We start from the raw sequence: 25847 nt of genomic DNA, 5'->3' as shown, positions 1-25847 counted from the left end.
TCCATTGTTTCTGTACCTGTACATTTGGCATCTCAAGAACCAACTCAAGTTAACAAGCTTCATGTATTAACGAGAAAGCTGGAAATAAAGGAAGACACAATCATGTTACAATAAAGTGAAGAAGTAATATCTGGATAAAATATGTCTGCATGGAATCAGCTGTCAATCAGAATGACAAATTCTGCATGGTTTCAAATTGAAGAATTTTAATGGACTCTTGAAACTTAGATACAGAAATACAGTTGCAGACAGGGTTTAGTTCCAAATGTCCCCTATTTCCAGGTACTAATATCTAGGTTTGTAAGGCTGTAATTGAGAAAGTGAAGTTTGCTTACAGCTTTTTTTTTAGTTTCATTTTTATGAGGATAAAATTTTCCTAAAGTTCTTTAATCTTCATCTTTTTATTTTCAAGCTATATTTTACTTTAGGTAAATGTCTTTCTTTTGTTTTTTCCTAGTAGTATATTAAAAAAAAAAAGTAGGAAAAATAATTTGTGAACACATAACCATTGTTTCTCTTGACTATGCTTACAAATCAGGTGATAAGTCTGGAGTTTGTACACACGCAAATGGAGAACTTCAGAGCATGAGATCCTTTCCTCTCACATATGCCACAATTAGCTGTCGGTTTCACCATGGACATTTTCCATGTGCACTTTGAGGTAGTCATTTCTAGTAAATTTCTTGTGGCAAAGCTGGCATTCTGCCATCGGTCGATTGGGGTTGTGAGTCAGCTTGTGTCGGATCAGCATCTTCTTCAGGCTGAAGGACAAATCACAAACCTAAGGCAGTGAAGACAAGACAAAGAAAAAAGAAGCCTTAAAATTTCAAGCATGTATAGAACCCTTTATGTGCTATCACTGAGGCCACAGCCAGATGTAACTGCAATACTTAATAAATGAGCTGGTCTTTGGAAGAATAACTGCTTCAGAAAGCACCTTACTCTGTCTGGTATATTTCAATGTCATACAGTAACCGTGGTACCACAGGCATGGGGGCTGGTAAAGGAAAAAGATCTAGTCTTCAAAATATCAACACACTGGGGTGTCCCAGTTATATTTTATTGTGTGTGGGTTTGGTTCACGGTTGTGGGTTTTTTTAAATATTATTATATCTGGGATGCAGTAATTCAACCTCATATGAAGTATTTCCTTCCTGACTTCCAGAATGACATCTGTGTGTTCCTAAAAAATCAGTTCAACTTGCTCAGCTACAAGGAGGGAGGAGTGAGAAAAAAAGAAGCTCTGAAGACTTCAAGAAAGATTAATAATTATTATAGAGGACACTGCCATACTAAAAACATCACTTTAAAAAAAATTCTTGTGCTGAAGTCAAAATGAAAGGTTAAGAACAAGTCCAGCCACGAGAAGTTAGAATGAACAGTTAAGGATCTGTAGGGAAGACACTAAATCAACTGAAAGCATGCAGTTACATTGTCACATTCACCTTCCATCCAGGTACATACAGTATGCATGTATTTTCTAGGGGATGGGGAGGAGAAAGGAAGCATGCTCGCAATTCCTGATTTGGCAAATGAAATAGGAAAGAATCACATAATTAAATAAGAATGAACACCCATTGGCCTGCAATCCTCAAATTCCAGGTGCATTCCAGGCAAAATGTCTTCCACAGAGAAGAAACCCAGCACAATCTCTCCTTATGAAAATAAAGTTTTAAATTCATATTGGTACCAACCTAGTAATGAAAATGCTGAATTATTACTGATTCCTTTTGAAATAGTGCTGACTAACCAAGTAGATAATGTTGGCCTACAGTATATGTATTTTATGCCAATTAAGGCAAAAGAAACCAATAACCATAAAAAAGAGGCAAATTTTGTATCCAAAATAATTTTTCCCCAAACAAGAACACTGCATGTCCGGTTGCAATCAAATAGTTTTGGATTTATCACACAATCAAGTACTTTTATATAGCAAATGTAACTCTCCAACCTCTTTCAGACCCAAGCAACAGTCACCCTTTTGTTATGTGACAAGGAATATCACCTACAGCATCCACTGGTGAGGTCTTAGTACTGCTTTTGCCAAATATCATTTTCTGTTCCTCTTCCACACAGCATAAAAAGTGAACTCATAATGTTTATCTAATTGTAACAACATGCTTGCTCACAAGACTCAACGTGTTAGAAGTATCATATACTTGTAAACACCAACATGTTTCTTGGAAGCCAGGAAGCCAATCAAGGATATACACGCATACAAGGTACATACGTGATCTCTGTATCTTACATGCCTCTCTTAATTTTTAAAGTAAACAGCTTCTAACAGAGTCCTAAACTACGTTTTTTTCATTTATAATGCTCATATAACTAGTATAATGTGTCCTGATGTTCCTTCAGGGCTCCAGCATGTTCTACTACCTAACTTCTTCAAAAAGAACACGGAAAGCACAGGATCATATGATATAATACACCCTGTGCTGTGCTTATGCACAAAAGTTTTGGTTTGTGGGTTTTTTTTAAGAGTCTGCTTCAGATTTCAAGTTTATAAGTAAGACTGACATTTTAGAGATTTACAACCATACCTGCTAATGTGCACCTGAAATCTAATCAATCTCTTCAAAATGATCAAAGTTTTGATCAAGTAGGGAGGATCGAAGAGACTGACATTTGAAAGTAAGTGTAGGGCCAACTAAAGGCAGAGTGGAGGGAAACACTGTACCGGAAAGAAACCAGGACAGGCAGTACCCTGACCTTTCTGCCCTCAAAGAATAATCTGTGGTCTCTGAGGCAACTGAAGTTCAGTTGGCCTTCCAGTAAAAAACAGGCTGGTCTTCAGAGGACAGAAATCTAATTTATTAGGGGAAAAAAAAATATTTCTATTTCCATACTTCAGTTATTTTCACTTTGTGATAAATATTAGAGTTTTCACCTTAAAATAGGAATATTCAATTTGTACTATCATCAGTGGATATGTGAGCTTTGAGTCCTTGAGTTCTGAAATGCTTTTGATGACAGAAATAAACACATAAATAAACTGTAGCACCTTCACCAAACAGTTGTTTTTTTTTTTTCAATAGCCAAACATTTCCTTTTTCAGTTCTTTGGCATGAAAGCAATTTCTGTTTGTAAATGCAAATGTACTAAGAAACAAAGAAAATTCTGACAGAAAATGTTCTTTAATATGTTATCAACATGTAATTTGTTGTCTATATATACTTAGAGAGCTGAATAGCTTCTATGACTGCTTCTAATGCCAGGTAGCAAACAACTCTCTTACAACTTCTGTCTTTCAGGATGGCTTCATGTATGATTACAGTTATGGATATGCTAATAAATAAAAACACAGCCTGTTTTTCACCTTTAAAGGATTTTTAGTAGGTCTGGGCATTGTCTTACAGACTTGCCAATTACCTTAATGAGTAAGGCTATGCCAGTAATATTGCTACTCCCTTAAAACATCCAATGGGAACAGGGAAAAAAAAAAATCCAGAAAATAGTAACAAAAATTATTATGAACATGGGAAAACGTCATGGAAAGCGCTGGAAAGAGAAAAAACTTCACAGGAGTTGACTAAGAAGGTACATGGCACATGTACAGAGAACAATGAATGGAATAGCTATTAACCGCTTCTGTTAAGGAAAGAACTAAAAGGTACTGAAATTCCATTATAGTAACCCGACATACACTCTCCTCCCCAAAATCCACAGTTAAGAATTTGCGGAAGTTGTGCGATAAATTACCACTCAAGTCATAACAAAAATAATGAGCACACCTACAGCTATCTGTAGCAGGACAAAAAAATTGTAGGTGAGAATATCTGAGTGTAAAAAGTATTGGAAAGCTAAATGTCCCCCATAGGTACATTTTTCTGTAACTGCCCACTACTGGTTTTCCTGTAACTTCTGCTGAAACATCTGGTAACATGCAATGTGAGAGCTCTGGAGGAATGGTCTGTTCTGCGTAACATTTTCTATGACCCCAGAACCTGTGTAACTGGAGTACACATGAAATAAGGGCTAACTATTGAAAACAAAACTTTCAACACTCTCCAAGTGTGTATTAAGCAGCACACCATGATAGTCACCTGGACAACTGAAAAGCACCAGTTCTATATCCTAACCTGATACCCTCCAAATCCTTGAGCAACAACTTACCTTCTGGCTTTTGCTAATTCTCAACATTTTTTTCCAAAAGTCTCTGCACACTCAGCCTCCCCACCTACCTTCCAAAAAGTTGTGAGATATGTTGTATACACAATGGGATATGCTGAACGAAAGGGACTTGACAGTGATCTATGAACTGTAATATAATATGCTGCATTTCAGTAAACATATACAACATCCATGCTTTCTTCAATGCACAATTAAGAAAAAAAAAGAACACATGTTGAAAATATCAGACCAGATTCCAGTAAATAGAAACTGGAAATTCTGAATTCATATTTGTGTCATCCAACATCAGAAGCATTCAGATTACATGTAATGAATTAAGTACCTTTTCCTGTAAAAGCTAATCCCCAAATATTAATCTGTCATAAAACATGTACGGGAACCTAACCTGCATGAATTTGTAACTTGCAACATCCAAATTGCATTAATGGTGAAAATAACTCTTAAGGGATCCAAAACCATAAAATAACAGGGTGTACAAAGCTTCTGGCAAGTGGGGAAGGTACATAAAATTTCCTGAATGGTCTTTTCATTAGTTAGACAATCAAAGACTCTACGAAGTGTAACGTTATACCACAGCCAATAGCTGCAAGGCTATAATCTCACTGTAAGTAAGTCCTGGTGCTGTGTTGAAGTCAAGAAGACAAAGGGTCAGACTCACATCACACTGAAATGGCTTCTCTCCGGTGTGGGTTCTCATGTGCTCATCTAGGCCACGCTTCTGACTGAAAGCCTTATTACACTCTGAACACTGGTACGGCTTTTCCTGTATGAAATGACAACAGTGAGTGAAAATGAGTGAAAGTGAGTAAACGCAGAGCCCAAGTCATTAAAGGAGTGAAATTCCATCCTAGATGGTGCAAGTTTTATGTTCTCTCTAAGGGATTACAGTCAGTGAAAACAACAGAAAAACTACTTTCAAATGATGAAGGTAAAGCTGGGAAAGCCGTGGCCTGACAGTTTCCACTTTAACACCCACTTAAGAATTAATTATCTGTTCTAGTCTTTCAAAACCAGCCATTTTGGGAATCTGTTTTTTGTAATGTGAAAGGTACAGACACATAAAATTCCGAGGTACTTTCCTTTCTCTTCCACAAAAGCTTAAAGCATAAAGACAAGTAAGATAACTATAAAAACCTCAGGTTTGTCAGTGTGTTTCCAAACAGGGGAAGAGGTGAGGAGAGGAAGAAGGGATACAAGGAAACCATGTGGTAGAGAAAAAAATTTATTTGAAAAGTGGTGACAGAAGGTTGATCACATATTCATTGGAGGTTCTCAAAAGAAGAGCAGATGGCAACCAAGCCATCTGTATTTTTAATTAGAACTATTGGTTAGCAGCTACTGTAATACATGATGTTATAAAAGTTGCAAGCTTAGTAGCCTCAAATAGATGTATGTACGGAAAACCATTTCTATAAAGCTTTTCTTCTGTAAAGTTCTTCCTTAATATAGAAAATTACATAAGGTATAATGCCTCATTTATTCCACTAAAGTGATAAAAGAACTGTATGGAAAACAGTATTTAAATGAATCAGTTAAATGTAAAAGTTATTATTATGGCACTGCACATTGCCTCATTAAAATGTTGATGCTCTAGAGGCACCTTTATTTTTGAATCAATCACACTTCTTTCATTCTTTTTTTTTTACTGTGGCCTCTAATTCTGTATTGCTTAAGTTCTAAAGATGGGTATTTTAGGCAATGATGTAATACTTCAGTAAAATTTTGAATTTTACTAAATTCAGTTGAAACCAAGACTGAAAATCAATAAGCAACAAAAATGCCAAGTCTATGAATTAACAAGTAATAGGCAGCAATCTTAATGGTCCTTTGGGAGATAACGCGGAATCCAAGGATAAGTGAGAAAGAACAACTCAGCTTAGGTGTTGAAGCTACAAAGTGAAAAAATTCTCTGGTTATTAATTACTGTTCTCAGCTTGTAGGGGAAAATCAGGTCTCCATATCTTGCCGAATCCTGCCAGGTACTCTATAGCATAAACTGTACACATAATACAATGGACTACAAACCACTGTTGTTCTGGGTAAGTCCCAGGCTCTCTCTTTAGTAGGGTAGGTTTTTGCAGATCTAGAGATCACGGTGCAGGTGAACACTGGGTTTTTCATTACGGAGTACCCTCCCATTAGGTTTCCTAGAAAAGGCAGCGTCACAGACATAAACTTCTCATCTTCTAGTAGCAGGAGTCCTCGAGCTCACTGAAACCACGTCCTAAGTAGCGTACACAGGAAAAAGCATTTCTCCAGCAGTTTCAATTTCAGACATGAGTAAATCATGAGACAAATTAAGTACATTTCAGCATGATGCAAGACGAATTTTTATACTGACAGAGGCTGAGTATACGGTGCCCAGCTGCATATAATCAAACTGGCCTAAAGGGAAGCCGCTAATGAGCTTTTCTGTGCAAGATTCTCCCTACACATCCTTATCATCTTTGCGGTTTTTTCATCATTATCTTTTTGTAATTTCCATGATTCTTCAGTATGGAGTAAAACATAACAAATTACCTAAAGGATATCTGAGCTGATCTTAAAAAATCATCACCTAGACCAAAAAATTCATCTCAGGGAATTCTGCTAGACTGACTAAAGACATCATGGAGCAGGCTTGTAATTTTTAAGGAAATGTATGAATATGCAATAATGATAGGTAAATATGTACAGCGGGTTTCTGCAACACCCCCCTTAATTGATTTTGCATTGTGGTTAACATAAACTGCATTTTCTGTGAGTTCTTTGAAAACAGCCTTTCTCTGTGTACGTTGCTCCACAGAAAGCTCAAAGTACATGATGTGTGCATCTTCAACACCTATGAAAACGTTCATTATTGCAAACTGTACCAGGTGTACTTGCTCCTTTTTATCATCTTGTTCTTCAGGTATTATTATGATTGATTATGATTACGTTACTGATTTCAGAGTGAAATGGACTTCAGGATTCCACTTTGGAGGAACAGCCATTCTAAACTCTCTAAAGCTGAAATCACAAACCTGGGCTGTAATATCTTCCCCACAGTTATGTTTGCCTGTTTTTATTATTCCCTATGGCCAAAAAGGGTGTATTTAACCATCTCCTTGGCATTTGTATTCAAATTCACATATGTTGTGCCGGAAACACATCTAAACCTGTCTTTGATCTAATTTTATATTCCTTACATCTGTATATTCCAGTGACTTCAGCAGACACAATTCTGATTCACATTAGCTGCCTCTCCCCTAAGCTAAGCTACCCTTCATCTGTGTCCATTTCAGTAAAATCAGTAGTGTTGTCCAGAGCAAAACCTGGCCTTACCTCTCTCTCCAGAGAAAGACTTATTTGTCAGTTTTGAAGAAGACATCATTCTCAGAGACTAATTTCTTCAAAACAAAATATTCTGTGTTTTTCCTTTCCCCTCTCTCGCTTCTTCCCCTCATAACAAATTTCCATTGCACAATACTTGGAGAAGGCAACATTTGTAAATGGGAAAGATGATGTTGGCTTGGCATAAGCATCACTGCTCTAAATGCGAACAGAAAATAAACCCCAAATAGATAAAACCCACAGCAGTAAGTCTGACAGAAAGTTAATGCCACCACAGAAGGACAACAGGGACCAGTGATAAGGTTAGAAGAAAGCTGGACAAATTTAAAAAATCAAGCAAAGGGAAAAACCTGCTAAGTGTCAACAATTAGGTCACTGGGAAAACCATTTAAGTTTGACCTCAAAGGAGTTAGCAACTGCTAGTACTATAAATCTACCTTCTGTTCAAAAAGCATCTGCAAGGCCACGACTATGGTGGCAGCAAAGCCAAAGGATGACATGTTTTCTTTTATTGATGACATAAATGAGGAAGGGTGCAGAAAGAGTGAGGAAGGCAGGATGTAGCTGATACTGCAGTGATTTAATATTACATTTTAAAGTATATCAGATATAAATAACAAATATGTAGATCAGGATTTTTAACATTCCTGCTTCTTAAAAAAAAAGCCAAGGAGAACCCAAATGGGACTTAGTATTCTGCAAGGTGCTTTGCCATAAGGTTGGTACACTAACTTAGAAGCTCCCATCTCCGACGATTTTCACTTCACTGGGTTAAAACTGAGAGAAATTCAACATTTTAACAAATATGACAAATAAAACAGCGTCTGGAATACACGGCGTCTGCAATACATCTGTTTGTGGATAGCTGAATCATAAATGACTACCTTGAATTCTATGCATATTGTGCTTTGCATTAGGAAGACATCAGAACACAACATATTCTCAAGGCCATTTGACAGCACCTTTAACAAATTGATAGAACGCGTACAGAGTATCCTGCAATCACAGCAGATGGAAATACTTAAATCCAGAATATCTGAACTGCTAACTGTTGCTGTAGTTGACGATATCTCACTTAAGAAAATATAAACGCATTATGTATATTAGCTTAGCACTACTGCATGTGTTTTTTTCTGCATACCTGGTAAAATTGATTACACAGGTAAAACATGAATTACTTTGGTAGGAGTATCTCCAAATAACCTTTTAATTCTGAATTTAGAACTATTACGTAAGCTGAACAGCAAGAGCAAGAAAAACATTAGCTACTACTATAATCAAATAAATCACTGCTCAAGATTCAAATAAATGCGAGTTAATAACAGTTGTAGTAACCCTTTCCAAGGTGGCAGGAGCAAATTAAAACTGGGCTGAAGCTACACTCAAGAGAACTTATTCTTTACTATTTTTTCTTTAGATTAATTATTGATTTCCTACAGTGATTGCAGACTTAAACTACTCAGAAAGTCAATTTCTTGACTGCACAAATGTTAATCAATAAACCTTTTTAACACTTGGGCACTTGGGTTTTAACTGACATACAAAGTACAGTTAAAATCACACAGCTGTGATCGAAACTCTCTTAAGATCATTTTTTTTATCCTACTGAATTCAGCAGATTTAATTCTGATATACTTGAGAATTTCACATATTGCACATTTGTACTTTTAGATCATGTTCATACATCTAAGCACACATCTAATTAGAACTGCTAGCATCTTGGGGTAAGACATACTGATCATGTTACGTTTCACATGACCATCAACTTGCTGTATCTGCATTTTCTATATGCTGAAAACAGAACATTAAAAGAAGTTCAGAAAAACATGGAAAAGTACATTGAATCATATATTAGTTGTAAACATATACACTTGTGATAGAAGTGTGAAAATTGCCAGGCATGAGGTGATGACACAGGAGAGAAAAGATAAATAAATTTATTTATTTTTTTTTTTCCTCTGGAGACATACATTGATCTGTTTAACAAGACAAATCTGGAGACAAACATGATACATTTGGGGAAAAAAAATAAAATAGTAAGGCCCAGTACATACATGAAGATACCTGGTAAAACCTGAATAAGCCTGAAAAGGTCTCAACCTAAACTCCTTGGAAAACAGTAGGTATGGAACTTTTCTTGGGTGAGATTTATTCTCACAACAGGAAACACAGAGCTCAAGAAAAATACCAGCCTGTATTTTTGATAGCAAAATATTTTAAAATACATAGCTCATGCTTTAGCTTAATTTTCTTTCTTCTTGTTTTTAATTTCTTTCATTATTCTAAAACAAAGAGCTTTTCTTTGCTCCCAAAGAGAAAGTCTTACAATGCCTCGTACATGAGATGCAGGTACAATAACATCTGTTTTCAAACCTTACGTGGGCAATTTGAAAATATCTGTATTACTCTTAACGAGTATCATCACATGTATTTGCATTATCGCTTGAACACAGGGTAAGAACAAAAATCCTTTTGAAAAAAATCTGCAAGAATGGAAAAATGTGGCCCAGAATGAACAAACATGACAAGCCAGACAACATTAAAATACACTAGTCAGGCTTGCTGCTACCAAGAGCTAACTGCTCCAATAGAGCCCTGGAAATCATATAGCTTTGCCAGCTGAAAACGCAGAAAAGACAGTGGTGCTCCCCACTTACAGTCCAGGATGACAGTGACAAATACACACTTCAGGAAGTGTTATCTAAAGGGCACCTTAGGCACTGAGGCAATGATGCCGAGTTTACATGTATTTTATATAAACCCTTTGCTTTGTGTGTTTTAAACCTTTTCCTAGTATCAGTAAAGGTTTGTTTCAATTATTACTAATTATTAATGCTGATGTGCCCCTCAAACCACACTCAGGAGCTCTCTAGCCAGTTGCACATGACAGGGATCATCCTCTCCCAAAACTCCACCTGAATGTGAACTGAAAGAAGGTTCAAGGCTCCAACAGCCTGAAAAGCGTGACCTCAGGAGCCTGTAAAAGAGTCCACTCAAAGCAGCCTAAAACAGGGCTCATGATGCACAGCCATATGCAACCTGCAATCTAACTTGTAGTCACTCGCTAACAGCAAAGTTCTACCAAAAGTTAAACAAACAGTGACAAATGAGTAACAGAAGTCCTACAGAATAGGACGAATCTTTCTGCTTGGTCTAGAAACCCCCCACAGCCAGCACCAGAAAATGCTGAGGGCCAGACCAAGTGAGCAATTCTTTACAAGAAAACCTGTTAGATAGCAGCTGTGGTAAAACCTCCGAGCCTCAGCAAATTCCAGCATTAACGCACATGTTTCTTCTACATGTAAGGAGAGTGATCGGTAGTATCACTATCAATGAAGTGGTGACATGCAATATATCACTCAATTCTTTTAAAAAGACCAACTTTCACCTTAATTGAAGGGCTGGGAATTAAGGTATAATGCAGTAAGAAAGACAGTAAAGCGCCTACTGAAACAAGGGTGGCTTATGTAGCTGATGCTTACATTTAGAATCACAGAATCACAGAATAGTTAGGGTTGGAAAGGACCTGAAGATCATTGAGTTCCAACCCCCTGCCTGGGAAGGGACACCTCACACTAAAACATGTCACTCAAGGCTCTGTCCAACCTGGCCTTGAACACCGCCAGAGATGGAATATTAACAACTCCCCTGGGCAACCCATTCCAGTGCCTCAACACCCTAACAGTAAAGAATTTCTTCCTTATATCCAATCTAAACTTCCCCTGGTTAAGTTTTAACCTGCTACCCCTTGTCCCACCATGTTTCTGTGATGCCTATTATATCATACCCCTGTAGATGTGCACACATCTCTAATTCCTCTTCTTTGTTCCCCATGCTCCAGGTGTTTGTATAGAGGCATCTGAGCCAAGCTCAAAATGAAGTTGGCTCATTGGCTGGAGCGGCTGGAGTATCTCTACATTGCTCTGAGCATTTATTATAGGTGCTGGCAACTGTCTGGGTGTGTTCAGGTGGAATGATACCCCCCTCCCCCAACACATCTAATTTAAAGCTACCTTGACCAGTCTGGCAAGCCTCCTACCAAAACTGCTCTTTCCCTTCATCAGACCAGCTCCACCAGCCCCCAGTAGACCTGGCCTACTAAAGTGAGTCCCATGTTCAAGACACCCTAACCCCTGACTATGGCACCACCACTCTAACCATTTATTAACCTGGCCAATCCTCCTAGCCTTTTTAAGGTCCTCTCCTTTATCTTGGAGAATTGGCAAAAAGACTATCTGAGCTCCAGAGCCCCTATCCACCCCTCCCAGGACTCTGTAGTACTTCTTTATGTTCTATATATAGCACTAGCACCCACATGGATTACTAGAAGTGGGTAACAGTGGGACTTACTGGAGCAGGCAGCCTCTCTGCAACATCCCTGACCCATGCCCCTGGTAGGCAACACACCTCCCTTGAGACTGGGTCAGGCTGACAGATAGGTGCCTCTGTTCCTTTCAAAGTAGAGTCCCCTACTACTACGACCCGCCACTTTTTCCTGGCAGCACCAGTAGTGATCTCCTTTACCAGTGCATCAGCTGGTTGTTCATGGTGCAAGTGTGTTTCCTCATTAGACCCTGCAGGACAGCAAAGTGGTTCTGGGTGGGAACAACAGATTTAGGAGGAAGCCACTTGCTTTTAATTGTCCTCTTCCTCCTTTTTTTTGTTGTTTTTTTTTGTTACTATTTTCCAGCTTCCTGGGTTTACGATCTCCTTCTTTCCTCCATTTCAGCCCTAAAAAAAGGACTAATCTGATTAATGTCAGGAAAAAACCATCAGTGATACTTTCTGCTAGGTCATCACCACTAGCAACACATACCCTGATGAGAAGGGAACCTAAGACACTTCAGATCACAGACGGTGCGAGTTAATGGAGTCCAGTTTCATATTTCAGTGTGAAAAATGGGCAAGAACTAACAAGATGCTTTCTTAGTAATTGGGAGGGGATTGGAAGTTACAGCAAGTGGCTCACCCACAGACAGAGGCCTACTTAAACTTGCATTAAAGACTTGCCTACTAAGACTTGCATTAAATTACTAAAATAATGTTGACACAGGAAGACAAAGGCTGATGAGAATTTACAACCCTACACAAATAGTAGGGACTTGAATCTTACAATGATTAAAACTCAATAAACAATCACTTTACAAGTACGTTTCCTCACTTTAGAAGTAAAAGCCTTTAAAAAAATATTTCCAATAACTAGAACAGGCACAGAAACATTCCTGCTGAAACAATTCAGACAGGATTTGGCAAATGTACATAAAAAGTCACTTTTATTAGAAATGACTGATGGTTTTGTTCAAAAAGTTCTCAATTCAGTTTTGGGAGCTTTGAAAAAATACTATCTGAAATTCTTGCAATAAAGCTTGTAATGAAAATAAAGCCACACATCTTAACTGAAATGCTGCCAGAAGAAAAAAAAAGGATTATTTGTTCAAAAGTTGTAGCATATGCAATTAGTTGGACCTTACAAAACCATTAACTTCCCATTTTCCACAGTAGTTCTACCTATTTGCTACCTACAGTCTTTAAAGATTGTTTCCCTGGAGTTTTTTAAACCACTGAAATAACTAATCTTCCTAAGATTTAGTGATGGAGGGTTTATTTAAATCAGCCATGATGAATATTCAACAGATGCTGATCTGCTCTTGGAAAAAGAACAAAAAAAACCACCCCAAAACATATTCAATCTATGAGTAAAAGGTGATCATCAGTCAACATTGCAAAAAAAAAAAAAAAAAAAAGGTGTTAAAATATAGCTGCAGTGGGATTAAAACCTTCTGTATTCTGTACACACACACAGATTCCACAGGCAAGGAAACCAGAGCACTGTCAAAGTTATCATCCTCAGAGAGATGCTTGGGAACTCACTCATGTCGCACCAATAGGGAAATATTGAAAAAAATTCAAAATTCAATCAACACCTCATCTTGTTTCATTACGCACTGTCATGTGCATAGAGGACTATATTTAGTACCCAATATTATTGGGGAGGGCCACAGCATAATATGATGTTTCTAGAACACATGACCTTTGTTAAAACTTTCTGAAGCCCAAATATCTCCTGGGAAACAGAACAAGGGAAATTATGTCACAATCGTCAATACTGTTCTTGCATCTTTTTTCCAGTACTTTATTTTAATATTCTTCTGAGCTTAAAAAAAGAATAGAGGGTGTTGTTTAAAGTTCCAAATGAGTGCTTTCAAAAGGCTGTTTAACTCAGGATCTGGATATCGACAGTTTTCTTTTTGTACTGTCCCAGCAGCAAGCTGAAACACTGACTTCAAGACAAGAATCTCTACAGGAGACTGCCTAGCTTCCATACCTATTGTGACTTATAACTATTCCCATGAAATTCACAAATAAAACTCAGAATTAACTCAAGGTTGGCTGTCATGTTTTAAACCCATCTGGTATCTTAGCACCACGCAGCCGCTAGCTCATCCACCACTTCCCCCTTCCCCAGGCAGGATGGGGAGGAGAATCAAAAGAACTGTAAACCCCATGGGCTGAGATACTAACAGTCCAATAACTAAAGTATAATACAAAACTACTACTACTAATATTGATAATAATGACAAGGGAAATAACAAGGGAAGAAAACATAAAACCAGCTACTAGGAGAAAAATAAATTCTATCCCAGCCAAAATCAGGACACTAATTCTTGCATATACTGCATCAGGCCTTAGGTCCTTAGCTTCTAAGGCTATCTTTATACTGAAGTCATTTTTGTGACAGCAGACCACAGACTCATAGAATAGTTAGGGTTGGAAGAGACCTTAAGATCATCCAGTTCCAACCCTCTGCCATGGGCAGATCATGTCACCCAAGGCTCTGTTCAGCCTGGCCTTGAACACTGACAGGGATGGAGCATTTACCACTTCCTTGTGCAATCTGTGTCAGTGCCTCAGCACCCTCACAGTAAAGAACTTCTTCCTTATACCTAACCTGAACTTCCCTTGTTTAAGTTTTAACCCGTTACCTCTTGTACTATCCCTACAATTTCTCTAATTTCTCTATGTTTAAAATATTATCTTGGCAACATACAATTTGAGCATTACAGCCAGAAGCGTTTCAACCACCAGAAATTGGGTTTTTAAACAAGCTATAAAAATTACATGTATCGTTTATACTTTCAAGCTAAAAATATGAAATATTCAAACCATGTGATGAAAAACCATTTGCAAATGCTTCTACTCTTTCTGTTTTCCATCACTGCCATGTATTTAACTGAAATAAACTGTAACTAAAGTACCATTATCGGAAGTAATGAAAACATCAATTTGTGTGACAACAACTCTGGGCACCTATCAATGATCATATTTCCAAATATTAACAGTTATATTGCAGTAACATACAATAATTTATCTACATATTTAAGCTCAAATTGTATGTTATTATGTCAGGCACTGAATAAAGCCTTAGGAAAGAGCTGAAGTTTACTGCTCTGTGAAGGTCAGAAGTATGCATGTACTTCCTCAAAGCTGACATGGCTTGTAAATTGATTCATCAAGAACTTCAATGAGTTTCTCATTTATGCACAGTTTTGTTATGCCGTTGTATTTCTTCTTAAGGAAAAAAAAAAATAAACACCAAACACATTTACTTTCATAGAAACAAATCAGTGCTCAGGTGACATTTTAATATTAGGTGGTTGGTATTTTTTACTCCTTACATTGTCACTATGGGTTTTGGCTTACCTTCTCTGTTTACTCCAGAGTGAGCTGACACCTGTGGCCACCAGGCTGTACTCAGTTTAGCAGCTGCCAGACCTTAATCAACTTTCTAAAACGATTTTTCCAGCAGCCCTCCGTGATCCACAGGGTCAGGTTTGGCATTTAATCCCACTGGTAAAATACATCTAGATTTAATCACTACAATGACATTTCCCTTGTTGAATGTCATATTATTACTTTTACGCTACTTCACAATTTGTCTGACTAAAAGACCAAACTCTTTTTCCAAAATATTTACATGAGAATAGCCCTTGAGGAAGAGTGCTGTGATGATGTTATTTCCACATTGCTAGGCTCAGCTGACACAAAAGTGCATACTTGGTTTACGTATCTTGTTAATTTTCTTTGAATAATTATTTTGCATGCAAGAATAAATTTAAAAATAAAATTTCTACGTAGGAAAAGGTAGGAAAAGGCATAGCCAACATCCTCACAGTGCGGAGATTTCACCTTTAGCTAGCACTTTTGTGTTCAAAGAAACTTCAAGGCAGGCAACCTTACAAAAGTATTACAGAACCTACCCACTCAGTAGCTGTTTCTCTACTGAAAGGGCTGGTTTTGTTTCCTGATCCTGTATGATAGCTTTGTAGATTTTTCTTTTTTTCTCAACATTCTTACTAAGTTAAAAATTATGCATAAGCAACACCAAACTCGCAAGAATGAATTCTGAATTTTTAATGTCTCGTAATGAAATCCTGCATGTCAACCACTACATTCCTGACAAGCATCAACCTACTACAAACATTAAATAAATCTTCATATTCCTGCCAAGCACACAACTGCTCTGGTAAATAATAGGATTTGTTGATTTTATTCCAACACTATGACAAATCAGAGAAAAAATAAACTCGCACCATTTCAGAGCAGGTCTTGTTTACTACTCCTCCCACTCAGAGCCTTGTAGAACACACACAGTAATGAAATTTCTTCTGGTGCAAAACCAGTAATACAGGACAGTAACAACAGAAAAGTACTTTATAGCACTTTTTAAAGTTATTTAAATAGCTGCAAAGAAGAAGAAACAACATATAATATAGGACTAGTCTGCTCACAATGAACCACCAGGAAGCAATGCACAAACTACTTCTAAGCTAAAGTTTGGGCTAAAACTTTATCTAACACCTCCAGTTAATACCCTCAAGTCCTATGCAGAATGGTAGAAAATTAAGCAAACAGTTTTGAGCGTATCTTCACTTATTTAGAAAACTATTCTGTGCACAGATTTGAATATGGAGACCAGTAAATTAACTATCATCCTTCCTGTTCCCTAACAGATAAACTTTCACTGTTTGGCCTCAAGACTGCCTTGACTCCTTTAAGCAGTAACAGCTCCCAAGGGATTACTAGTAAAAGCTACAGGTTTCTTTCAACTTTTTGTTTGTTTTCTTATGGTGGATGAGGAGACCAGAGGCACGTAGCATATGGAATGCTAGACCAGCTTAACTTCACCTGGACATCTCCCTTTACTAAGGGAATTCACATCTGGCTGATTGAAGACAGCTATCCATCTCTATGCTGGCTGAGTGGGGCCAAGATCTCACTTTTATCCTCTAGGAATATATATACATTACAATGCTTTTCCTTAAAACAGGGAACCTCTGTGCTGAGACTAAAGGTTCAAAAATAATCCTGGAGACATCTGCGATTTGCCTTTTATTTTGCCTTCAGTTAAATAAAATTTAAATACAGTAAATATGTAGCTTAGTATTTGCCATCCATTAGAAAAGTACAAGCTCTAAAAAGCTCACAGTGACTGGATTTTAAAGATATGGCAAGAATCAAAACACTGGATACTGAAGTTTCAAGAACTTTACAGAATTGTTTACTCAGTAAACAATCACAAACATTATATTAGATCTATAAAAAACACAGGTTGAAGGAAGAAGTTTGTACTGATATTATTCAACATGCAAGAAATCAAAGACAGAAAAAACAGAAGGTCAGTAAGGGAGTTGTAATTATAATTAAACAGTTAATTACTTAAATCTTTGCCTCTTATGATACACTTGTAAGTATAAAACATCTTGGTTGGTACAGCCCTATCTCTACAAAAAACAGAAATTATTTACTTTTAGCTACATGATTCACAGACAATCCTCAAGTAACCATAAAAACTAAGCTACACTTACCCTTGTGTGGGTGCGAATATGCATCTTCAATCCATCATTCTTGCTGAAAGCCTTGTCACAGTAAGGACACTGGTAAGGACGCTCACCTGAAAACAAGAAACACATCAGAGTCCATAAATATGGCCTCGGTTATTTGTCAAACTGAGGTACTTTTTTCTGGCCTTGTGTTCACACTCAGTTCAAACAAGAAAAGATCTAAGTGTAATGAAAATTACAATAAAGGTCCACCTGAGCAGGATACAGGGCTGGGTCAAAATATTCCTATTTGCTGCTTAATTTTTTTCTAGAATATATGGATACACACAGAGAGCCTTGGGTAAAAAGAAAAAAAGCAAAAACCAACAAAACCAACACCTACTGCCCTTGCTCAAATGACATTCTACAGTGATTTACACGTGGTCACTTTTATGTTCAGACATTAACTGCTCCCAAATATTTCTTCCGTTTCACATATGGTCATTATTAGAGTCCTCTGGGTGTCAGGATCCCAATGAAATAAAAAATCTACTATTTTTTAATGCTGTATCTGAACTGTGTTAGAACCTAGTTAATCAAAAGTCTCTGCAATTTTTGTATCACAATTTATGACTGAAATGGAAACATAACGTTCTTAGCATCTTCCTTGCAGCACCCTGTATCTTAAAGGTATTTTGTTTAATGCTTCCTTAAACTGGTGTCATTTAGCGTCAATTTTCCCAAACTCACATTAATGATATCTGCATACTGAGCTGTTCAGAATCAGAAAGTGAAAAGTTTCTAAACCAACTCCATAATTTGGAAGAAGTAATAAGGCTTTATCATTCCCTAAGGGCATTTTAATTTTCAACTCTCTAGGCAACATAGTGGAATCTGAGTCTATTGCCTCCTCTACCTGTACACAACACTTTAAAAGCAAATAATTAGGCTGTTTCTAGAACAAAACCACAGTTCAACAAACTAAGGACAAAATAACTATTTTTCTATTAATAAAATGGAATTTGTTATACACAATCATAATGTTGAAGGTGTAACAAACCTTTATTTGAAAATATGAGTTAAACAAAGCCTATTCCACTAAGTTAACGCACTGCTTTGCACTCACAAAACAAGCTTTGTATGTATAGAGAGATTAAACATAGTACAAATGGCATACAATTAATAACACTCATACTCAATCCTGGATAATAGGTAAGTAAGAATAAATAACATTTTATAATTAATTCCCGCCCCCTCCCCCGCATATTTCACTGACATATCAAAGACCAGAGTGCAAGACAGTGGCAGTAACAGAAAAAAAGCATTTAAAGCTCCACAGTGCCTAATGACATCTTGACTTGAGGGAAGGAAGCCTCATCCCAACTCATCTTTTCTCCACATGAGGTATTCCTCTATGACTGTCCAGAAGGAAGCCCCATCCCAACTCATCTTTTCTCCACATGAGGTATTCCTCTATTACTGCCCAGAGGGAAGATACTGGATGTCTTATTTTTTCAGAACAAGAAGTCAAAGGATCACAAAAAGTATTTAATGGAAGACAGCTTACAGAAAGAGCTCTTCAGAGGGACTGACTCCAAATACAGTACAGTACTGATAGTCACTGTTGCACATAAAATCTCCAAATAGTCCCACGTTGTGTAGAGATTTGAGGGCAGCTGAGATTAAGCATCTTAGTTAAATAATCATCTAAAGAAAAAAAACTCACCCTATTTAGTAGATAAACTATCTTTCTCTTTTGTGTCTTTTACTCCTGTTTAGACAGCTCAGTTAATGACAGTAGCAAGACACTGTGTAGAAAAGTACTTGCAAAATACAAATATTTTTCTCTCTTGTATTCTGCCATCTCTCAGAAAGCACAGTTGTATGAATTTGGCTTTTTTTTTTTTTTTGGAACACCAGCAACAATCACTGTGTTATAGCTGTGTTTTCACTAAGCAGTTTGAAATACGACACTCTCTCATGACCCTTGATGTCTTTAATCCATGCTTTCAAAATTCAAACACTCCAACAGTTGTCAGTACTCAAATATTTAACTAATTCAGCTGACATCTTTATGTTTTAGGGCTTTTGAATGCAGAAGCTAAAGCTTTCAGCAGTTTGTAAGCAGATGAGTGTTGACAGGTAGGAGTTGTGCCCCTCCTCCATCTCCCCCCAGTCCCCGAGTTTCCTTAAAGAGAAAAACTTTTGCTTTCAAATGATGGTGTATTTTGAGTTTGCCTGAAATGGATTAACTGCATCCTTCAGAACTTAGCCATGGAGACCATGGTATTGATGAGTATGGTCTTAAAAGCTTTTAGCAGATGCCAGTAGAGGGCAACAGTACGACTGTATATCAAAATGCCACACCTTAAAAAGTCTGGCTTCAAGCAGCTGTTATGTACTGTAAATTTTCAAGTCTTCACTGTTCCAAAATAACAAGTTTACTATGTAACACAGACTGAGACTCCCACTTGACATTGATGGCTGGTGACATCCTGTTTTTCTAACTTATAGAAACAATTTCTTATGCACTATTACATTAATAATTGCCAATAAAACAACTTAAGATATCATTTCCAGTGATTTTACTGTTGCTCTTTTTTATGTTATTTTGTTTCACCTAATCTTTGTAGCCTGTATGCCCAAAATACATGTAAGTGCCCTTGCGCTTGCATAAGCAACTGTTTCTCCTGTGCACATCTTTTAACTGTGTAACTTACCTTCTACCTCTAAAGATTATACAAAATTAACTGTGGGCTATTACAAAAAAATCTGTGCTTGCAATAGCTGACTTTCTAGAAAAAAAAAATCTCAGTCTCTCTGTAAGCAGTCCAAAGATGAGTTTGTGCCAGTGTGTAAGAAATATATGGATATTTATAATGGTTTTCAATAAAAAATAAGTTTTATTTAAAAATTATGAACAAGAGTCAAGATTCCTCTTCATTTTACATCACCCATGTAAAACATGTAATTTTAACTAGTTGTTCTGAATCCCAGTGAAATTAAGGATAAATGAAAGCTAGCAGTAATTACTCTCCAAAAGTGGCCTCTGTTGCCTGAGAACTGAAAGATCTATCCTCAATCAATGCATCTTTTTCACTATTTACTGTATCAGGAACCTAGGCAATTAATTCAGATGTCTGAATTTATGGACAGCAGATTTTGGCAAGATTATCACAATCCTACTTATCAACTACTTTATCTCTGGGAAAAATTAACTTCTTGCTTCAGAACTAGACTAGGCAAACATTATTCATGCTACCGGTCAGTTGCTCGTAATAATGTTCCCAGGAACAGATTTGCCACTGAGACTACTGGGAAGCAGGTGTTCCGCAAGAGAAGTCTTAGACACTATCCCACTTTAAGTCATGTGAGACGAACAGGAGCAGTGGATCCTGTCTCTAATACTGCAAAATGCAAATGGCATAAGACGACAACAGAGAAAAAACAGATTTGAAATAACAAATGCTAAATATATTCTTCCCACAGAGCAAGATTTGCTTAAGTGCCCTGTTTCATATAGAACTATTGCAAGTGTCCACAAATGAGAAGGTTTTGTAATTCAACAAAGTTTAGAATTGTCACTAAGAAAACTTGGAAAGTGAGTGTGATGAGATAAAAGTTCCCGGGAAAGTGACATTATATATCAGTGTTTTCATGTTCATCTGCAATCAAGCAAAGGCCACCAAAACTCAATTATAAGCACTGGAATATTAAACTTCAGATCAACTCACAAACAGTAAATACTTGGAGATTTCCAGACGTAAAACTTCTCTGATCAGAAAAGGAATGGATCTGTTACTAGGAGAAGAAAGAAATGGCAAAGAGAAGCAAACAACATGGTGTTGCAGGTCATGTATCTCTATTTCTCTTGCCCTTACAAAAAGGAGTTATTAAGCATCACAATGAAAGAAAGCTATTTTCCCTATGACAAACAATCTTTTCTTGAATTTACTGCCAGAAGCACGCTTAGGAGATACAGTCTCAATATGGAATATCATCATAGTAAGAGGGGGTACGTCAGAGATGAAGTTGTTAATGTCGATTAACATTTATGCCATTTGCACTCTGCTTTTTATATAAACAGATATATTTTAAATATATATATCTATATAACATAAAGATCTTTACATTTGAAGACAATGATGAATCCTTATCAGGGGATAATAACTGAAGTAAATCAGTGCACCATTTTTTTTACTATGCCTTTTCATTTCAGTCAATAGTAGAGTAAGTTTTTGAAGGTATTATTTCACAAAGTGAGGGTCATTGGTTGTTTTTTCCTAGATTTGATTTATATACAAAAATATGGAGAATGTGGGGGAAAAATCTTTTAACTTCTAAATACGCTACCAAGCCTTAATCCTAACATTCCACATTAGGAAAATATCTGGAAAAAGCCCTGGCCTTCTATGTTACTGTTTGCAACTCTGCCATTAAACCGCAACAGAGACTATGATCTGCACTTTTCACTAAAACATTGCATCAGGCTTTCTACTTTAGTACAGTATCAAAATCCAGTAGGCATATTAAATACATCTTAATTTGACACCTTGTCCAGTCAACATGTCCAGAAGTAATGTTGTGAATGCAACGATAACTAAGAACAACTGCTATAATTAAAATACCAGTACACTCAAGCAAGACAGACATAATAAATGCTATGTTCACCCTCAAGTTACAGCTGACTGTCATGTCCCTGATGATCAACAATGAACTACTCAACATATTAATGGTACTTACGTATAAATAACCCTAAATAAATAATCCTTGGATAAAGTGCAGTGGATTTAATATAATTCAAAGTCTAGACATTCTACTTCCAGATTTTCCTATGAACAAAAAAAACCAGCTTTTAACATAATAAAAATAAATTTTAACCCTAATACAAGGATTACGAAAAACAATTCCATGATTGAAAACCATATGGGATTTTGGTCTGAAAATATGTCATGACAGAACTGGTCTCTTTTTTTTCCTCAAGTGTGTAAATCTCTAGCTTGAGATCACAACACCTACTGGACCTTAATTTACCATAACAAGTTAAACACCAGATTCTTCCATCCCTGTTCAACTTAGAATGGACACTTCCCATAAGACATTCGCAATCAAAGGTGCTGTAAGGTAGCATTTACAGTGAGTTCACCACCCAGATTTCCAAACTCAGATACACCTGTGAGCAAAACAATGAAGAAACAAAACGAAATACACATTTCTTCATCAAAATTTCAGTGGCTATAGCCAGACACATAATAAAGACTGAGACACAGTAATTCAAATCAGCCATATGTGTTGCTGTTTTCACACTGTATTTTGCATTCCCTGGAGGCAGTTCAGCCACAAAAAAAGCTAATTACAAAATCAGGTGAAAACATGATATAAACCCCAGTGTTAGCAATTACTTTGAAACAGTGACTTCAAGTTAGATCTACCAAATAAGCAAGTTAGAGGTGGCAAATGTAATCCCATCAAATGAGATGAACGAAACATGCAACAAGAGAAACAGTCCTAATCTGAAGAGACTGCAATATAACTGTTGGAAGAGATCAGCAAACTGAAAAAAGCACAGAGATATCAACAGCAAGCTAAAGTACACATTTGATGAACAACCGTATTTGGTTTTGGCATCAGCCTCACAAGAACTCTTTCAAACCATATACAGACATTATTTCTATTTCATTCTGTTAAATCTGGGGTCATATTTACTTTTGCCATTCCCATGGGGCTTGCTTGTTCACTTGTGTACAATGTTATATGTATGTCAGCCATCATGTACAAATATCCTGGCTTTCTGTCTTCATTGGAACTAAACTGCTGTATTAAGGAATGAAGAGTTTGAATTATGCTGTGAAATTATCAAGGTGGAGGTGTTATATTTTTAATATGTCTATGCTTGGTGCATTGGGGTATTTAGCACTACTGGTCTAGGTCAACACTCACGAATATCAGAAAAAGACTTATGAGAGACTGCACTGAACATCAGATCATGTGCAGTGTATGCAGCTTAAAAGGAACGGTTTTCAAAAAAAAACTGATGCAATGCGATCCCTCAGAATCTTTCACAGACCATTTACCACCTTCTAGAATTAGCCCCTTTTCACGTGTTGAATTACGTAGTACAAAAATTCGAAGATTATATTTTAAAAGAATAAACACATATATGAGAGTATTATTTAAAAATGTCAATTTTCAGGAAAAAAAAATATCCTTTTTAAAGACATAACTTCAGACTGGGGTAGGGTAGAGGGGAAAAAGAGACTCCAGCATCGACCAACTGTGGAGGAAAGACAACAGTTCACCAGGGAAGGAATTCAGAGGCAAGGGGGCCATCTGGATCACACATGCAACACTCCATACCAGATGATCAACACGGCAGCCCAGAATGTGAATTGCAAGAAGTTTTTTTTAGTCAGAGATAATCTGGAGTGATGACAGTATTCAACAGCAAGTAAGGATGGGCAAAAGGTTAACAGATATAACAAAATTATAATCTGTGACATATGCTTTAGAACACTATCTGTTCATATAGAGCACTTGACAGCTTTACACATTTATCCTCAGCTGCTGTTGCTCTGTATATGGTGTTTCCATCAAATTAAAGAGAAGTTTGTGTCCTTAACTTCACAGAATTCAGTTAAGGCACTATACACGCATGTCCACGCACAAAGATCCTAAGATGCACAGCACAGAATTCCTCCTATGTGAGAAGAACTTCATTAGGAATTAAAATTAAGTTAAATAGGAACTCTAGCAACCAAGTGATTCAAAACAACTTAAATTAGAAAATGCCAGAAAACCAATTACTGAATGAAAATTAAATATTCACACTTTAAGAAAATATTCAGTATATTTCACCACCTTGGTGGTACACAGCATGTCAAATGACCCTTGAAGAGACAAACACTTCTTCAAAATATTACATTTCCTCTTGTGTAGACCTGGCAGTTTTCTAGTTACCAACTAGCATTTTCAAAAGCATTTAATACCACTGGGCCCTTAAGCATTTTTATAATGCTGACCAGGGATTCTAGCAAGTGAAAATAATGGAAAAGCAACCAAGAAACTTGGCTAATTCCAGCAGCTAGCTGCTCGCTTTACAACACCTGGACTAGACAATAAAAATAGTAATCTGGCCTATACAAAATTCCGCTTGCCAGATTTTCAACAATTAAACACTCAAAATTTAGCACTGCAGAAGGTACAGAAGTACCCACACAGGAGTAGCTTTCTCATGCCAAGAACCAAACAACTTGGTAATTTGAAAGGTAAAATACTTGTGAATGCCAGCTGAGGCAAAACCCAGAAACACCATACATACATGTTTCTACATTGTAGAAAGGGATGTTTTTTTGACTGATCTTAGAATAGGCTTGCTGCCTGAGAAAAATGGAAATACAGTACACATGTATGGGTCAATTAGAAATTTCTTTCTTCACTTTAACAACCATTCAAACTTGGCAGGCTCTGAAGACAAGAAGTGAAATATTTCTGCTTTTTTTTTTTCCCTTCACCAATGATTACAGTGTCAGTAAGCGTATAGATTCCTGAATGTATTCTAACAGAGCTCCAATACTTGTGTATTTTCCAGGCACAGGGAGAACCAGAATTGCTTTTATGTGAGTAAACCAAATGCATCTGCCATTCACTAAAAACAGTCATATATTTAATAACAAAAACCTCAAGTGCTATTTTTTTTCAAAGAGAAAACCAAACTGTTTTAACCATTTATTTTTTTTTCTATTAATATGTCCTTATCAGTTCTTATCCATGCCTTACTCTTTGAGGAGCAGAAGTAGTATTTTGAGAGCTGAGAAGGTTTGTTTTCTGCTAATTTTGGGGTTTATTCAGAGAATTCATATTACCTAGTCAAGACCAATACTCGAAGTGTTTGTTCTATCTGGTCCAGAAAAATTATCATGATATAATTGAAGTTTTAGCTATCTGTAACTAAACAAACCATAAAGACTAGTAAAGGACCCTATGAAATAATTTGGCTGTCTGAATCTGTACAATAAAACATCAACTACCACTATTATTTAGCCTTTCATCAGTTCTACAGTGATGCTGAGATTTGAGTCGCAAGTAAAAACCCAACAGGCTTACTTTAAAGAATACAGCAGTTTCATTCTCTGCATCTATCAGTGGAAATAAACAATTTGTTTTCCCTATGAATGGCGCGTTAGTATCTATGACTTCAGTGAACTCAATGGTCAACCAAATCTTTTAAAGTAGATGCCTTAATCAATCACTAATTCATGTGACCTAAAGAAGTCACTAGCATTCAAATGATCCATCCCTTATAAGAACATTTCTTCATTCATGGAAGCAGAAAACAAGAGGCTGACAATTATATGAAACTTTACAGGTATTTTTAAAGATTTAACTGTTATCTGGAGATAAATAGAACAATGATGCATAAACTGAAAAGTTTAGAAATGCAGAATCCTTACCTTTGAGGTCTTCTGTAAGCTCCTTTTTAAATTCAGTAGACAAAAGAGAGATCATTTATAAGTTACTGAATAGAAACAATCTGTTTATCTGTAAGCACCTGCTAGCTGTTCACTGACTAGACACAGATAC

The 25847-nt window shown here is 36.7% G+C and overlaps 1 protein-coding gene across 5 annotated transcripts in view; it reads right to left on the bottom strand.

Moving 5' to 3' along the window:
• Window positions 1-487: 487 nt before the first annotated feature.
• PRDM5 (PR/SET domain 5) overlaps window positions 488-25847 on the bottom strand; it is a 93289-nt gene continuing 67929 nt past the window's right edge. For 2 of the 5 annotated variants that reach the window (XM_061443671.1, XM_061443679.1), the window contains exons 14-16: window positions 17313-17398; window positions 4793-4897; window positions 488-781 (exon numbers count right to left, since the gene is read on the bottom strand). In XM_061443671.1, coding sequence (XP_061299655.1) covers window positions 617-781; window positions 4793-4897; window positions 17313-17398 — 356 coding nt within the window. In that variant the 3' untranslated portion in view covers window positions 488-616. Of the gene's footprint in view, window positions 782-4792; window positions 4898-17312; window positions 17399-25847 lie in introns of those variants that run through there. The other 3 variants (XM_061443685.1, XR_009741545.1, XR_009741546.1) reach the window with 3 other exon arrangements.

The sequence above is a fragment of the Pezoporus flaviventris genome, unplaced genomic scaffold (assembly GCF_033815535.1).
Source record: "Pezoporus flaviventris isolate CSIRO_AGI_PZ_B2104156 unplaced genomic scaffold, CSIRO_AGI_Pfla_v1 ptg000002l, whole genome shotgun sequence".
NCBI lineage: Eukaryota > Metazoa > Chordata > Aves > Psittaciformes > Psittacidae > Pezoporus > Pezoporus flaviventris.
Note: the sequence above shows the minus strand (reverse complement) of the source record. Positions and strands in the feature narration are given on the sequence as shown.